At 51.2% G+C, this 17451-nt stretch overlaps 1 protein-coding gene across 3 annotated transcripts in view; it reads left to right on the forward strand.

Moving 5' to 3' along the window:
- endou2 (endonuclease, polyU-specific 2) overlaps positions 1 to 17451 on the forward strand; it is a 46443-nt gene that overhangs the window by 7716 nt on the left and 21276 nt on the right. Inside the window, exons 1-5 of one of the 3 annotated variants that reach the window (XM_086010535.1) lie at positions 609 to 855; positions 2209 to 2502; positions 3944 to 4043; positions 9824 to 9929; positions 12118 to 12239. In XM_086010535.1, coding sequence (XP_085866661.1) covers positions 3945 to 4043; positions 9824 to 9929; positions 12118 to 12239 — 327 coding nt within the window. In that variant the 5' untranslated portion in view covers positions 609 to 855; positions 2209 to 2502; position 3944. Of the gene's footprint in view, positions 1 to 608; positions 856 to 2208; positions 2503 to 3943; positions 4044 to 9823; positions 9930 to 12117; positions 12240 to 17451 lie in introns of those variants that run through there. The other 2 variants (XM_086010533.1, XM_086010534.1) reach the window with 2 other exon arrangements.

Below are 17451 nucleotides of genomic sequence, written 5' to 3' on the forward strand. Positions count from 1 at the left end.
GAGCGCTGCACTGTCGGAGGGGCAGTACTGAGGGAGCGCTGCAGTGTCGGAGGGGCAGTACTGAGGGAGCGCTGCACTGTCGGAGGGGCAGTACTGAGGGAGCGCTGCAGTGTCGGAGGGGCAGTACTGAGGGAGCGCTGCACTGTCGGAGGGGCAGTACTGAGGGAGTGCTGCAGTGTCGGAGGGGCAGTACTGAGGGAGCGCTGTAGTGTCGGATGGGCTGTACTGAGGGAGTGCTGCAATGTCGGTGGTGCCGTCTTTTGGATGAGACGTCAAACCGAAGCCCCGTCTGCCCTCTCAGGTGGATTTAAATGATTCCATTGCCACTATTCAAATAAGAGCAGGGGAGTTCTTCCCAGTGCCCTGGGCCAATATTTATCCCTCAATCAGCATCACTGAAACAGATTATCTGGTCATTATCGCATCATTGTTTGTGAGATCTTGCTCTGCGCAAGTTCGCAGCAGTGACTACACTTCAAAATACTTCATTAGCTGTAAACGCTTAATGATTTCCCGAGGTCATTAAAGGCGCTATATAAATGCAATGTCAATTTTTGTTAGATAACCCTCCTCTGAATTGCCTTATTTGTTTATGTTGGTAGAAGAGACTGAAGGGGACATGATACAGGCTGTTGAAGCACGGAGAGGTTCGCAGGTTACAGATGGCACCTGGGTGTCGGACTATAGGGTGCAGGTTCAGAACGAACAAGCCCCAGGCAGATTTAGGAATAGAAGAAATTTCTGTTCTCATGGAGCAATGGATGTGGAACAGAATCTCGGCAACAGCAACAGAGATAGGGCAAGGACCTTCAAACATCGGAACATGATGAATATCAGTTTACCAGGAAGATATAGGTGAGAAGGATAAATGCAGACAGAGATCCCAGAATAGTGCCACGAACTATGGGAACGCAGGCTAAGGCACTGGTTAGAGAAGGATGCATAACGGACAGAGATTCTGGCATTTTACTGGGTATTACCTTTATTGGGAGGGGGAGAAACCCGCCGGACCGTCCCATGACAGTTGGTACAAGGTCAAAGGTCACAGTGCAGGGCACCACAGTCAGGGCCAAGGGTTGCAGTGCAGGACACCAGGGACAGGGCCAAAGGTCACAGTGCAGGGCACCACAGTCAGGGCCAAATGTCACAGTGCAGGACACCAGGGACAGGGCCAAAGGTCACAGTGCAGGGCACCAGCAACAGGGCCATGGGTCACAGTACAGGACACCAGGGAAAGGGCCAAAGGTCACAGTGCAGGGCACCAGGGACAGGGCCAAGGGTCACACTGCAGGACACCAGGGACAGGGCCAAAGGTCACAGTGCAGGGCACCATGGTCAGGGCCAAGAGTCACAGTGCAGGACACCAAAGACAGGGCCAAAGGTCACAGTGCAGGGCACCACAGACAGGGCCAAGGGTCACAGTGTAGGGCACCAGGGACCGGGCCAAAGATCACAGTGCAGGGCACCGGGGACAGGGCCAAGGGTCACAGTGCAGGGCACCACAGACAGGGCCAAGGGTCACAGTGTAGGGCACCAGGGACAGGGCCAAAGGTCACAGTGCAGGACACCAGTGATAGGGCCAAAGGTCACAGTGCAGGACTCTGGAAAGGTTGACAAACGTACTATAGAGAAGAATTTGTGACTAAGTTTTACATAGCTTGGGCTTTAAATGCTGTTGATTGTGTGGGAGGGGTGACTGAGTGAGGGGAGCAGTTCAATACTTTGAGATTTTGGGAAGGTGCGAATTAGAGGAGGAGATGGTGCAATGAGTCTTCAACAGAAGGAGGGGTAAAAGTGTGTTGAGCAGGGTTGCGATGGATAAAATAGAGAGAGATGGGAGAATTTGTGACAGAGAGGATGGAGGCTGGAGGTGAGATAGAGATCACTGATCAGATAATAAGCTTTATCCCTGAACCTGGGGTCTGACTCACTGGTAAAACACTCCTATGTTTCTTTTTACAGTTTAGTGAACACTGGGGACAGTTGAATGTGAGCATTGAGGCTGACAGTAATCCCCGTGACCCTGCATGCTCTGTGCTCATGAGGTCAGAAGTCAGGGAGGCTAAGCGTGGGTGATTGTGACTGGCTGGTTTTCTGTGTTCTGGGCCCACTATTTGTTTTAAGAGCTCTGCGATGTGCTGACACGACCGAGCTCTTTCTGCTGATCGATCGCCTCACCCGACTCATTCCATTGTTCTCACTTCACAGGGAGGTAATGAGGCAAGGCCCTTCTATTGGTTGTCCAGGGGCTCTAACAATGACAGTTGAACAGTGACGTCCAAGAAGGTGCACAAAAGCTGACCAATGTGCGGACAGTGAGAGGACAGGAGTGCCCGGGGCTCTGGTCACAGGGTTCATCAAGCACGTGGGTGTCTGATTGTATGACATGTGATGGCAGTGGGACCTGGACAACACCTAGCACAGGCTACACGTGGGTGAGTGCGCAGGTACCAGAGTGAAGGGCAGTCCTCAATGGTCACTCTAAAGGTGGCATCAAGTAAGGTAAGACTTTCTAAACTGCATTTTTCTAAAAGGATTTACAGATGGAATGGGTGTAAGAATCCAAATGGCAGTCCTTTAACGCACTGGACAATCCCAGTAGGACCCCATTGAACAGGGTGTAAGAATCCAAATGGCAGTCCTTTAATGCACTGGACAATCCCAGTAGGACCCCATTGAACAGTGGCACCACAAACCCATAACTTACTAGCATCAAAGTCACTCCCCACTCAGCACTGAAGGGTCCCCACGCCACCCAGACTCCAGAACAGCGAATGAATCCCAGCAATGTGGAGTGTCTGCACAGGTATACTGATTGAGAGCTGGTCCCCAGAGGGACCAATGTACCCTCGGGGAGGTCGGAGACAGGAGCCCACCTGGGAGCCAAGTGTACATGGGTTGTGTGAGAAGATTAAATGGCTGGGAAGAGCCCATGATAGGGGAACGTGTATATGGGCTGTGGAAGTAGATTAAATGGTTAACGCCAACAGCTCCATGGATGTGCCCCTTCAATGGTGCCACTGAGGTATACAAACCAGAAAGGGTTCAGGCTCCATCTCTCAGTTGTGCTGAGTTACCTGATTTCAGCGAGGCTGCTGAGTGAGTGTTACAATTGGCCTCAGTGTGAATAAATCAGTCAGGCTCTCACCTCTGATTGTTCCCCTTCTCCGGAGAAAGGCTACAAGACTGATTCCTGAAATGGGAGGGTTGAGTTATGTGGAAGGACTGCCCACCCTGGGATGTTACTCTGGAGAACAGGAGAGGGAATGGCGAGCTGGTCAGGACATTTCATGATTCTGGATAAATTGGATCCAGGGCAGTTCTCTTGGGCCCAGGATTCAAGGACTGGGAATGCAATTTAAGGTTAGAGGTGTCAGAGGAAAACAGATGATTTGTTTTAGTTAAGAAGCTGCTGGCATTGTGGGACAAATCAGCAGTGACAAATGTGGGATTTGGAAACTATGACATGGTTTAAGCTGGGGCTGGGCTAATTACTATCAGGAATGGGATTCAGGATGATTGGATCGAGAATCACATTAAGGATACTGAGGGGAATTTCAGGGGAATAGAACCTTAAATAAACAAATGAACTTTTCTGCCCTAACATTACTATTCATGATAGTGGACATGTGAGGCTACCCAGTCACAGCGCCAACATCTCCCTACCTGAGCATTGAGCAGACGTTGAGGTAGGACCGTGGTGCGTTTACCTTCAGGGTTAAGGGGAAAGCGTGATTCACATATTTAAAAGTTATTCCCACATGTCATTGAATGATTTGGGGAAATTCTACCTCAGCTGCGGTAAAAAAGGGTGGTGGTGGACCGAGCCCTGGTTATACACCCTGCCACATTTTCCTTTCAACTGACTTCAATTTCGACAGTGAATTTCACCCCCAGAGTGTCCTGCTCCATCTTCTCAAACAGTATTTTCTGCTCTGTTTAGAATGCAAAGCAATATGGAATTATCGGGCATTGTTCAGACGCTGTGGGACAATGATGTGAACAGACTTCAGCCAGGGATAGATTACAAGATCGCTCTTCAGGTAGGTCAGAGTCAAACCCAAGTTTATTTAGGAATTGACTAACAATACCATTTAGTTCCAATAAGCAGATTTTGCTCATGTTCCCAGAGTACTGGAAAAGGTGCAGGGAACCGATTGTCAACGTACACAGGAAGATGGTTCTGGTCTGGTTCTTCAACACCCTCTGGACTCTAAAATCACTCTGGTGCAAGTTGTCTTGCAATCACAAATATTTCAGCTCAAAAGTAGGCCATTTGACCTGTTGTGTCTGTGCTGGAGTAGGTGCTGTGCTGGTGTAGGTGCTGTGCTGGTGTAGGTGCTGGTGTAGTTGTTGTGCTGGTGTAGGTGCTGTGCTGGTGTAGGTGCTGTGCTGGTGTAGGTGCTGTGCTGGTGTAGGTGCTGTGCTGGTGTAGGTGTTGTGCTGGTGTAGGTGTTGTGCTGGTGTAGGTGTTAGTGTAGGTGTTGTGCTGGTGTAGGTGCTGTGCTGGTGTAGGTGCTGTGCTGGTGTAGGTGCTGTGCTGGTGTAGGTGTTGTGCTGGTGTAGGTGTTAGTGTAGGTGTTGTGCTGGTGTAGGTGCTGTGCTGGTGTAGGTGTTGTTCCGGTGTAGGTGTTGCGCTGGTGTAGGTGCTGTGCTGGTGTAGGTGTTGTGCTGGTGTAGGTGTTGTGCTGGTGTAGGTGCTGTGCTGGTGTAGGTGCTGTGCTGGTGTAGGTGCTGTGCTGGTGTAGGTGCTGGTGTAGGTGCTGTGCTGGTGTAGGTGCTGTGCTGGTGTAGGTGCTGTGCTGGTGTAGGTGTTGTGCTGGTGTAGGTGTTGTGCTGGTGTAGGTGTTGTGCTGGTGTAGGTGCTGGTGTAGGTGCTGTGCTGGTGTAGGTGCTGGTGTAGGTGCTGTGCTGGTGTCGGTGTTGTGCTGTGCTGGTGTAGGTGCTGTGCTGGTGTAGGTGCTGGTGTAGGTGCTGTGCTGGTGTAGGTGCTGTGCTGGTGTAGGTGCTGTGCTGGTGTAGGTGTTGTGCTGGTGTAGGTGCTGGTGTAGGTGTTGTGCTGGTGTAGGTGCTGTGCTGGTATAGGTGTTGTGCTGGTGTAGGTGCTGTGCTGGTGTAGGTGCTGTGCTGGTGTAGGTGCTGTGCTGGTGTAGGTGCTGTGCTGGTGTAGGTGCCAGTGGAAGTGCTGGTGCCAGCATCCCTTTGATGGCCTCTACTCTAATCACATTTCTCTCCGCTTTCCCGGAACCCATTTATATTTCCTTCCTATCTCGATTTTATTAATACAGGTTGATCGACCCGAATCCGGCAACCTCAGGACCGAGGCCAAACTGGTTTTCGGGTTTTTGGTAAGCCTCCCTCAGGGTGTCAGGATTCCGGAACATTTTACGGATTCTGGACCCCTGCCACCAATCGTCCCAGAGTCCGGATTCCGGAACATCCCGGATACCAGAACTCCGGATTTGGGACGCTCAACCTGTACTACAATGGTCAATTCTCCTCTGAACATTCAACAACAACAACAACTTGTATTTATACAGCACCTTTAACGTAGTAAGACGTCCCAAGGCGCAGCACAGGAGTATTTTAAGACAAAAAATGTGACACCGATCCACATAAGGAGAAATTAGGGCAGGTGACCAAAAGCTTGGTCAACGAGGTCGGTTCTAAGGAGCGTCTTAAAGGAGGAAAGAGAGGTAGCGAGGCGGACAGGTTTAGGCAGGGAATTGCAGAGCTTAGGGCCTAGGCAACAGAAGGCATGGCCAACAAAGGTTGAGCGATTTATAATCAGGGATGTTCAAGAGGGCAGAATTAGAGGAGCGCAGATATCTTGGGGGTAGTGGAGGTGGGGGGTTGTGGGGCTGGAGGAGATTACAGAGATAGGAAGTGGCGAGGCCATGGAGGGATTTGAAAACAAAGATGAGAATTTTGAAATCGAGGCGTTGCTTAACCAGGAGCCAATGTAGGTCAGCGAGCACAGGGGTGATGGGTGAACAGGACTTGGTGCGAGTTAGGACATGGGCAGCTGGGTATTGGACGACCACAAGTATCGTAGGGTGGAATGTGGGAGGCCGGCCAGGAGTGCGTTGGAAAAGTCAAGTCTAGAGGCAACAAAGGCATGGATGAGGGTTTCAGCAGCGGATGAACTGAGGGAAGGGCAGAGACGGGCGATGTTACAATCTTTTCGCTCTTATTCCTCCTAAACTCCAAATTCCCAGTTCCACACACACTTGCACCCCGTCCCACACACTCTCCCCCCCATCCCACACACTCTCCCCCCGTCCCACACACTCCCCCCCCAGCCGCCCCACACACTCTCCCCCTGTCCCACACACTCTCCCCCCCGTCCCTCACACTCCCCCCCATCCCACACACTCCCCCCCGTCCCTCACACTCCCCCCATCCCACACACTCCCCCCGTGACCAACACACTCTCATCCGTCCCACACACTCTCCCCCGTCCCACACACTCTCCCCCTGTCCCACACACTCTCCCCCTGTCCCACAAACTCTCCCCCCGTCCCACACACTCTCCCCCCGTCCCACACACTCTCCCCCGTCCCACACACTCTCCCCCGTCCCACACACTCTCCCCCGTCCCACACTCTCCCCCTGTCTCACACACTCTCACCCGTCCCACACACTCTCCCCCGTCCCACACACTCCCCCCGTCCCACACACTCTCCCCCGTCTCACACACTCTCCCCCTGTCCCACACACTCTCCCCCGTCCCACACACTCTCCCCCTGTCCCACACACTCTCCTCCGTCCCACACACTCTCCCCCGTCCCACACACTCTCCCCCGTCCCACACACTCCCCCCCGTCCCACACACTCTCCCCCCATCCCACACACTCTCCCCCGTCCCACACACTCTCCCCCGTCCCACACACTCTCCCCCGTCCCACACACTCTCCCCCTGTCCCACACACTCTCCCCCGTCCCACACACTCTCCCCGTCCCACACACTCTCCCCCCGTCCCACACACTCTCCCCCGTCCCACACACTCTCCCCGTCCCACACACTCTCCCCCGTCCCACACACTCCCCCCCGTCCCACACACTCTCCCCCGACCAACACACTCTCCCCCGTCCCACACACTCTCCCCCGTCCCACACACTCTCCCCCCGTCCCACACACTCTCCCCCCCGTCCCACACACTCCCCCCCGTCCCACACACTCTCCCCCGTCCCAGACACTCTCCCCCCGTCCCACACACTCTCCCCCCGTCCCACACACTCTCCCCCCGTCCCACACACTCTCCCCCCGTCCCACACACTCTCCCCCCGTCCCACACACTCTCCCCCCGTCCCACACACTCCCCCCCGTCCCACACACTCTCCCCCGTCCCACACACTCTCCCCCCGTCCCACACACTCTCCTCCGTCCCACACTCTCCCCCGTCCCACACACTCTCCCCCCCGTCCCACACACTCTCCCCCGTCCCACACACTCTCCCCCCGTCCCACACACTCTCCCCCCGTCCCACACACTCTCCCCCCGTCCCACACACTCTCCCCCCGTCCCACACACTCTCCCCCCGTCCCACACACTCTCCCCCGTCCCACACACTCTCCCCCGTCCCACACACTCTCCCCCCCGTCCCACACACTCTCCCCCGTCCCACACACTCTCCCCCATCCCACACACTCTCCCCCATCCCACACACTCTCCCCCGTCCCACACACTCTCCCCCCCATCCCACACACTTCCCCCCGTCCCACACACTCTCCCCCGTCCCACACACTCTCCCCCGTCCCACACACTCTCCCCCCGTCTCACACACTCTCCCCCCGTCTCACACACTCTCCCCCCGTCCCACACACTCTCCCCCATCCCACACACTCTCCCTCGTCCCACACACTCTCCCCCCCGTCCCACACACTCTCCCCCGTCCCACACACTCTCCCCCATCCCACACACTCTCCCCCATCCCACACACTTTCCCCCGTCCCACACACTCTCCCCCGTCTCACACACTCTCCCCCGACCAACACACTCTCCCCCATCCCACACACTCTCCCCCCATCCCATACACTTTCCCCCCCGCCCGTCCCACACTCTCTCCCCCGCCCCCACCATCCCACACTCTCCCCCCTCCGTCCCACACACTCTCTCCCCCCGCCCACCCGTCCCACACACTCTCTCCCCCCGCCCACCCGTCCCACACACTCTCCCTCCTCTTTGGATCCTCACAGTTGCTGAAATCCAGGCTCATTGCACAGTCTCTTTATTCTGAACAAGGGCTTCAAAGCTGTGGAACCTGCCTTGCTCTTCCCTTCCTCCTCTGATCTTGGCGTTACCTAATCCCTGTGTGATGAAATATTCCATTCATCACTCATTGGTATTCTCTGCCTGTGACTGTGGTTGGTTTCAGTTTCATTTCCCTTACCTCAGTTCCGTTTCCTCACCATTGTATTGTACTGTGTGTAGGGCTCTGCCCATACCTGGCCCCTATGTAAGCTGGCCCAGCCTGCATCACATCCAGTACGGCAGACCTCTGGATGGAAGATACCTCTCCTCTGTGTGTTACCTTCTAAGTCAATAAAAGCCTTGTTTTGTTTCGCTAACATCGAGTCTCGGATTTATTGAGGCACATCACCCTGCTTCCTGACTTTCCTGCACTCCAGCTCTTTGCACCCTCACTGCTGCGCATTATCATGATCCCTGGCCCCTCAAAGGCTTCTCAATAATGAAAAGATTCTGTCATTCTCCTCAGAGAAGCTTCATGACTGAAAGCCTTCATTTGTGCAAGAGTTGCTGAATGGTGGTTAATGCAGTTGGCATTTGTAAAGTGATTGAACAGGTCTTTCACCAGGGCTTTGTGCTACAGGGAGTATATACAAATGATGAAGTATGTGGTTACAGTTAGCTGCTGCACAAGGAGTATTTACCAGCACTGTTTAACAGAGAGACAACTTCGAAAGAATGTTTTGAGAGTGTAAATGATGAAAGGTTGGTCCAAATGTTAGTGAATCAATAACAAGGGGCAGAGCTGCTGTTTATCGGATGAGACGTTAAACCAAGAGCCTGTCTGCCCTCTCTGGAGGACGTATAGATGCATTTAAGGGGTAATGAGATAAACACATGAGGGAGAAAGGAATAGAACAATATATTGATGGAGTTAGATGAAAAGGGGAGGGAGAAGATTGTGTGGAGCATAATCACCGGCATGGAACTGTTGGGTCGAATGGCCTGTTTCTGTGCTGTAGACTCAACGTAAGAGATGTAAATGATCCCATGGCACTATTGGAGGAAGAGCAGGGGAGTTCTGCCTGGTGTCCTGGCCAATATTTATCTCTCAACTAACATCACTAAAACCGATGATCTGCTAATGATCACATTGGTGTTTGTGGGATCTTGCTGTGCACAAATTGGCAGCTGCGTTTCCTATATTACAGCAGTTAGCATACTTCAAAAAGTACTTGATTGGTTGTGAAGCACTTTGGGCCGTCCTGAGGTGGTGAAAGGCGCTATAGAAATGCACGTTCCTTCTTTCAGACTGAGGATTATCACTGGAATAATGAGGGGGGAAGTTAGAAAAACCCTTTTCACACAGACAGTTGTTACAACATGGGTTGTTTTATCACAAGGGGCTACTGAGGGAGAGACTGGAACATTTAGAAGGGAATTGGATAAGGATTGAAATAGGATGAATATAAATGGACACGAGGACAGGGCGGGGAAATGGGGATCAGCACAGGCAGCTTCAGTCAAATAACTAGCACAGGCACGATGGGATGAATGGCCTCTTGCTGTGCTGTGATTTCTATGGTTCTATACAACAGGTCAGTCATTTCTCTTTATTATTGTTGCCTACAGGAGAAAGCTGAACAAACTGTACATAACACAGACGTCACTGAGGGAGCAGCACTCCCATTGTTCCTTTATGTGAACGAGGAAGTTTTCAAAAAGAAAACGTTTTCAGGTACGAGCTCCAGCAAATACAGAATCAACAGGACAATTTCAAGCAAGGGTTAGCTCCAGTGAGAGAGAGTTACAGACTTAGGGGGAAAAATTTGTTCGCGACCATTCTGGATATCGGGGCGGTGCGTTCTTCAGTGCTACGCACTGGGCCACATAGCGCTGCTGCACGGAGGGGCTCTTCCCCTCATTAAAGGGGAGGGCCCAAGCCCACAACTCTGCGGGGCCTTACCTGGACCACCGGGGTGCGGGGTGCTGTGCCAGCAGCCCAGCTCTCTAGAGGAGGGCCGGGCTGCCAGATCGCGGCACGGACCCCACGTTCAAAGACGCAATGGGCCGCGACAAGTCGGCTGATTTTTTTTATCCCTCTCCTGCCGCCTCCCCTTTACTTAGCGTCCAGCCGCTCCGTTCCCGTCCCCTGAATCGGTCGCTGTCATCGCCCGGCGCAGATTCAGACGCGTGGGCCAATTTTGCAGGCGGGGTGAAAACGGGGCACTGTGCATGTTTTTATCACCTGTGCAGCGGAGCGGGCGCTACTGGTTACCGCCGCCGCTAAACTCCCGCTGAATTCAGCGGGAGTCGTTAGCGGTGCTGCATTTGGGTGAAAAGAGGCACAAATGCACCGAATTTCTAGCCCTAAAGTCCAGAGTCAGGAAAGGAAATTCAGCCCAACAACCCCGATACACACAGACCACTTGAACACGGCACCATGGACCCCACCCACCAATTTTTGATCTCATACTTTAACTTCCTTCTTCAACTCTCCACTCTCTAAACCTCACCCCTCCCATGTTAATCTCTCTCTAACCCCCACTCCGTGTTACTCTCTCTCCAATCCTCACTCCCCCTCTACTGTTAATCTCTCTCTAACCCTCATTCCCCCTAATTGTTAACCTCTCCCTAACCCTCACTCCCCCTAATTGTTAATCTCTCGCTAACCCTCACTTCCCCCATACTGTTAATCTCTCTCACTCTTTAAATTAAATAAAAATTACATTGCTTGCTTATTGTCTCACCTCCTGACTCCCCAAAGCTTTTCCACCATCTACAAGGCACAAGTACGGAGTGTGGTGGAATACTAGCCACTTGCCTGGATGAGTGCAGCTCCAACAACACTCAAGAAGCTCGACACCATCCAGGACAAAGCAGCCCATTTGATTGGCACCCCATCCACCACCTTAAACATTCACTCCCTCCACCACTGGTGTACTGTGGCTGCAGTGTGTACCATCTACAAGATACACTGCAGCAACTCGCCAAGGCTTCTTCGGCAGCACCTCCCAGACCCACGACCTCTTCCACCTAGAAGGACAAGAGCAGCAGGAGCATGGGAACACCACCACCTCCAAGTTCCCCTCCAAGTCACACACCATCCTGATTTAGGAGTATATCGCCAATCCTTCATCGTCGCTGGGTCAAAGTCCTGGAACTCCCTACCTAACAGCACTGTGGGAGTACCATCACTACATGGACTGCAGCGGTTGAAGAAGGCAGCTCACCACCACCTTCTCAAGGGTAGCTAGGGATGGGCAATAAATGCCGGCCTTGCCAGCGACGCCCACATCCCATAAGCGAATAAAAAAAAAATATTCCCGCCTCATTTACACCTTTTGTTATTCCCAGACCTGGATCATGTCCTCTGCCCCCGTCCCCCTTTAGTCCTTTGAGTTTTACTTCATAACTCAATCCCCCAAAGACCTGAACTGCCCTCGTCACTCTTCCCTCATCCTTTGAATGGATCTAAATATCCTATTTGAGGTGGGGTGCCCCGTACTGTAGCCACACTCCTGAACTGGTTCCACTCCTCTGTACACTTGTTGTGATCTGGAGCCCAGTTCCCTCCTTATTTACCTCATTAATAACAGCCTCACACTGACCACACACTTTCTCTGCCAACAGACAGCCCTCATGTTGTACACCATTACTTCATATACATCACCTGACCTTCATATCCACAGGAGAATCCATCTGCTGGCTCTCTGACCATCTACATCATTTCCCAAGTCTCTGATACCCTCTCCCTGAAATCCACACCCTGATAACCACCCTCTGATATTCTCTCCCTATATTACCCAACCCCTGATACCAATACACTCTGATATAAAAATGCTGGATCTCCGTGAGTGAATCACATGCCCCCAATTGACACAAAGCACAGATTATATCAAAGACACATTTGTGATTCCTTTTAGCATTCATTTCCCTATTGGATAATTATGAAGCTGACACAGGAGAACCGGAGATCATTACCCCAGAGGAGGAGCGAGAGATCCACAGCTTTCTGGACGCTGTCATGGAGACTCCGGTGCTGCAGGTAACATCACACTGCACTGTTAATGGGTGGGGTTGAGGAGTATGGGGAGAAGGTAGGGTTTGGGGATATGGGGAGAAGGTAGGGTTTGGGGATATGGGGAGAAGGTAGGGTTTGGGGATATGGGGAGAAGGTAGGGTTTGGGGATATGGGGAGAAGGTAGGGTTTGAGGATATGGGGAGAAACATAGAAACATAGAAACACAGGAGAAGGCCATTCGGCCCTTCGAGCCTGCTCCGCCATTCAATGAGATCATGGCTGATCATCCAAATTCAGTACCCTGTCCCTGCCTTCTCCCCATATCCCTTGATCCCTTTAGCCTTAAGAAATATATCCAACTCTTTCTTGAATATATTTAATGAACTGGCCTCCACCGCCCTCTGTGGCAGAGAATTCCATAGGTTCACCACTCTCTGGGTGAAGAAATTCCTCCTCATTTCAGTCCTAAATGGCTTACCCCTTATCCTTAGACTATGACCCCTGGTTCTGGACTCCCGGGCCATCAGAAACATCCTTCCTGCATCTAGTCTGTCCAGGCCTGACAGAATTTTATAGGTTTCGATGAGATCCCCTCTCAATCTTCTAAACTCCAGTGAGTATAAGCCCAATCGACACAATCTCTCCTCATACATCATTCCTGCCATCCCAGGTATCAGCCTGGTGAATCTTCGCTGCACTCCTTCCATGGCAAGAACGTCCTTCCTCAGGTAAGGCGACCAAAACTGCACACAATACTCAAGGTGTGGTCTCACCAAGGCCCTGTACAACTGTAGCAAGACATCCTTGTTCCTGTACTCGAACCCTCTTGCTACGAAGGCCAACATACCATTTGCCTTCTTAACCGCCTGCTGCACCTGCATGTTTACCTTCAGCGACTGGTGCACAAGAACACCCAGGTCTCTTTGCACTTCCCCTTCTCCCAATCTATTGCCATTCAAATAATAATCTGCCTTCCTGTTTTTGCCACCAAAGTGGATAACCTCACATTTATCCACATTATAGTGCATTTGCCATGTTTCTGCCCAATCACCCAACCTGTCCAAATCGTACTGGAGTTTCACGACATCCTCCTCACAGCTTACCCTCCCACCCAGCTTTGTGTCGTCTGCAAATTTGGAGATATTACATCCAATTCCCTCGTCCAGATCATTAATATATATTGTGAACAGCTGGGGTCCTAGGACCGATTCTTGCGGTACCCCACTAGTCACTGCCTGCCACTCGGAAAACGACCCGTTTATTCCAACTCTTTGCTTTCTGTCCGCCAACCAGTTCTCTATCCAAGTCAATACCTTGCCCCCAATCCCATGTGCCTTAATTTTGCACGCTAATCTCTTATGTGGGACCTTATCGAAAGCCTTCTGAAAGTCCAAATACACCACATCCACTGGTTCTCCCTTATCTATTTTACAAGTTACATCCTCAAAAAATTCCAGTAGATTAGTCAAGCATGATTTACCTTTTATAAATCCATGTTGACTTTGTCCGATCCTGTCACTGCTTTCCAAGTGCTCTGCTATTACAGCTTTTATAATAGACTCTAGCATTTTCCCCACTACCGATGTCAGGCTTACCGGTCTATAATCCCCCGTTTTTTCTCTACCACCTTTTTTGAATAGTGGGGTAACATTAGCTACCCTCCAATCCATGGGTACTGTTCCAGAGTCTATCGAGTTCTGGAAGATGACCAGCAATGCATCTACTATTTCTAGGGCCACTTCCTTAAATACCCTAGGGTGTAGATTATCAGGCCCTGGGGATTTATCGGCCTTCAGTCCCATCAATTTTCCTAACACCATTTCCCTACAAATACTGATTTCTTTCAGTTCCACCCTTTCATCAGACCCTATGTTCCCCAGCATCTCCTGGAGGTTATTTGTGTCCTCCTTTGTGAAGACAGAACCAAAGTATGTATTTAGTTGGTCGGCCATTTCTTTGTTTCCCATTATAAATTCCCCTGATTCTGACTGCAACTACGCTTGACTTCACCAATCTTTTTCTCTTCACATATCTATAAAAGCTTTTACAGTCAGTTTTTATGTACCCAGCTAGCTTACTCTCATATTCTATTTTCCCTTTCTTAATTAATCCCTTTGTCCTCCTTTGTTGAATCCTAAACTGCTCCCAATCCTCAGGATTATTGCTTTTTCTAGCCAATTTATATGTCCTCTCCTTGGATCTTATGCTATCCCTAATTTCCCTTGTAAGCCACGGTTGAGTCACCTTTTTTGTTTTACTTTTATGCCAAATTGGGATGAACAAATTCTGTAGCTCATCCATTCGGCCTTTGAATGTTTGCCATTGCCTATCCACCGTCAACCCTTTGAGTGCCATTCCCTAATCAATCCTACCCAACTCGCTCCTCAGACCATCGTAGTTTCCTTTATTTAAATTGAGGACCCTTGTCTCTGAGTCAACTACTACATTCTCCATCTTAATGAAGAATTCGATCATATTATGATTGCTCCGACCCAAGGGGCCTCGTACAACAAGATTGCTAATTAATCCTTTCTCATTACATAATACCCAGTCTAAGATGGCCTGATCTCTGGTTGGTTCCTCGACATATTGGTCCAGGAAACCATCCCGTAAACACTCCAGGAATTCCTCCTCCACAGTATTGTTACTAATTTGGTTGGCCCAATCTATATGTAGATTAAAGTCACCCATGATGACTGCTGTGCCCTTACTGCACGCTTCTTTAATTTCCCTTTTAATGCCATCCCCAACCTCCGCCTTACTGTTTGGAGGTCTATATACCACTCCCACTAATGTTTTTTTCCCCTTAGTATTTCTCAATTCTACCCATACACATTCCACATCATCAGAGCTAATATCCTTCATTACAATTGTATTAATCCCTTCATTAACCAGTAATGCTACCCCACCTCCCTTTCCTTTTTGCCTATCTTTCCTGAATATCGAATACCCCTGGATGTTGAGTTTCCAGTCTTGGCCATCCTTGAGCCACGTTTCCGTAATCCCAACCAAATCATATTCGTTTACCTCTATTTGCGCAGCCAATTCGTACACCTTATTACAAATGCTCCTCGCATTAAGACACAAAGGGGGAGAAATTCGGTTGATAGTGCCACCGATTAATACCTAAAGAGGCCGAGAAGTGGGGCGCTAGCAATTTGCGGGCGGGCGCGAGGCGCCTTGCCCCATATTGAGCATGCATTTAGCGCTGGCGCTAAATCTTAGCGCCCGCTCATGGGCGCAGGCTGATTATGACGTCATTTGAGTGTGCAACGCCTTTTGGGTGCCCCGGACCGGAAATTCAGTGGCGCACCCCTCCGTAGCGCCTGGCGCTAATAGTGACAGCTTACCTGGGCCTTACCAAGTCGCTCTCGGGCTGGAGGAGCGTTATTTAAAGGGGACTGGTGTGGTTTAAAAGCGGCAGCCATTTTTGGATCACAACTTCCTCGAGAGCTACAAAGAGTTGCTGAGCGGCACACTGAGAGCCATTTGACCACTGAGCCAGCGCAGGCAGACGATCTTCAGCCTTCTGACCATCACCTTGCTGTTGGTGAGCCTTGACAACGGGGAACCTTCCTGTGGGCACTTATTATGGGGGCTGCATTGGAGGGGAACGTCCTGCTGCTGAATCATCTGGAAAGGGCACTGAGACGTTGGGAGAGGGGGGCGGGCATGGCCAGACGGAGGAGGGCCAACAGACGTCGCCACAGCAGACCTTACGCTGGCAGGGTTATCCGACAGCAGTTTTCCTACATGAACATGCCGGAGGAGCAGTGTGTCAGAAGGCTGCGATTTAGAAAGGAGGTGGTGACTGAGCTGTGCCAGCTGCTTCAGTCAGATCTGCAGCCTCAGATAAGGTGCAGGACATCTCTGTCGGTGGCTGAGAAGATGACTGCTGGCCTGAACTTCTATGCGAGTGGCTCTTCTCAGGCTGCGCGTCAGAGGCTGATCAGTAGTAGCTTCTAGGCCCCTCTCACAGAATGCTTGCTGCCATTCCAAGAACAGGAATGGAACCGGTCTGAAACCCCCAAGCCTGTGAAGGGCAAGATGCATGTAAATAGCAGGCATGGCCATTGTAAATGAAGAAAGTGTTTCATTACACAAAATGTGGTTCCTTCAAACATGAGAAAGCTATGGCAACAGAAAGCAAAATGAATACACTGACACATAACTGCCTCTCACACCCGGGAGACTGTCCAAAACATAAATCACATTCCGACCATCTTCCTTGGCCTTGATTCCACTGCGCCAACCAAAGCATCCAATGCCCCATCAGTGAGGCGTTCCGCCCTCTGCCTCACCCTTTCCATGTCTTGCTAGGCTGGGGCGCCACAGGTAGGCTCCCACCGCTTTGAAGGCCTACAAGGCAGTGAGTGTGTCTGGTGATGCCAATTGACTTGCCCCTTTAAGAGCTGGCCGGCGCCACTGTGTCTCAGGGAAAGTGATTATTGACAGCACCCTTGCTGTGCCCGGTGCTGCGAAATTGGGTTGCGCCGCTGGGTTAGCGCCTTAAGAGTAGCGTGCAGCGCCTGATTTAGCGCCGCAATCACCTTTAGGGGCGCTGCAACCCAATATCGCGCTAGGTGGTGCTAAATTGCGCCTGGCCGCTAAACTTTGCGCATCACCAGGACTAACGTCCCAAACGCGGCTACACCGAATTTCTAGGCCAAAGCCTTCAGGCTTGTTTTTTTAACGCCCTTAGACCTATTAGAATTATTATTTACTGTGGCCACGTTTGATTTAAACTGTTGATTTCTCTGACTGCCACTTTTGTTTTTCTCCTTCCTATCTTTTGCTTTTATCCCTGTTTCCCTTTCCTCTGTCTCCCTGCTCAGGTTCCCAACCCCCTGCCATTTTAGTTTAAACCCCCCCAAACAGTGCTAGCAAACCTCCCCGCAAGGATATTTGTCCCGTTCTGGTTCAGGTGCAACCCATCCGGTAGGGTTTGGGGATATGGGGAGAAGGAGGGTAGGTGGGGTTGAGGGATATGGGGAGAAGGTAGGGTTTAGGGATATGGGGATGAGGAGGGTTGGTGGGGTTGAGGGATGGGGGAGAAGGTAGGGTTTAGGGATATGGGGAGAAGGTAGTGTTTGGGGATATGGGGAGAAGGAGGGTAGGTGGGGTTGAGGGATATGGGGAGAAGGTAGGGTTTAGGGATGTGGGGGAAGGTAGGGTTTGGGATGTGGGGGGAAGGTAGGGTTTAGGGATATGGGGAGAAGGTAATGTTTGGGGATAT

This window comes from Somniosus microcephalus, chromosome 17 (genome assembly GCF_052327205.1).
Source record: "Somniosus microcephalus isolate GS21.2 chromosome 17, FLI_Smic_1.0, whole genome shotgun sequence".
Classification (NCBI taxonomy): Eukaryota; Metazoa; Chordata; class Chondrichthyes; order Squaliformes; family Somniosidae; genus Somniosus; species Somniosus microcephalus.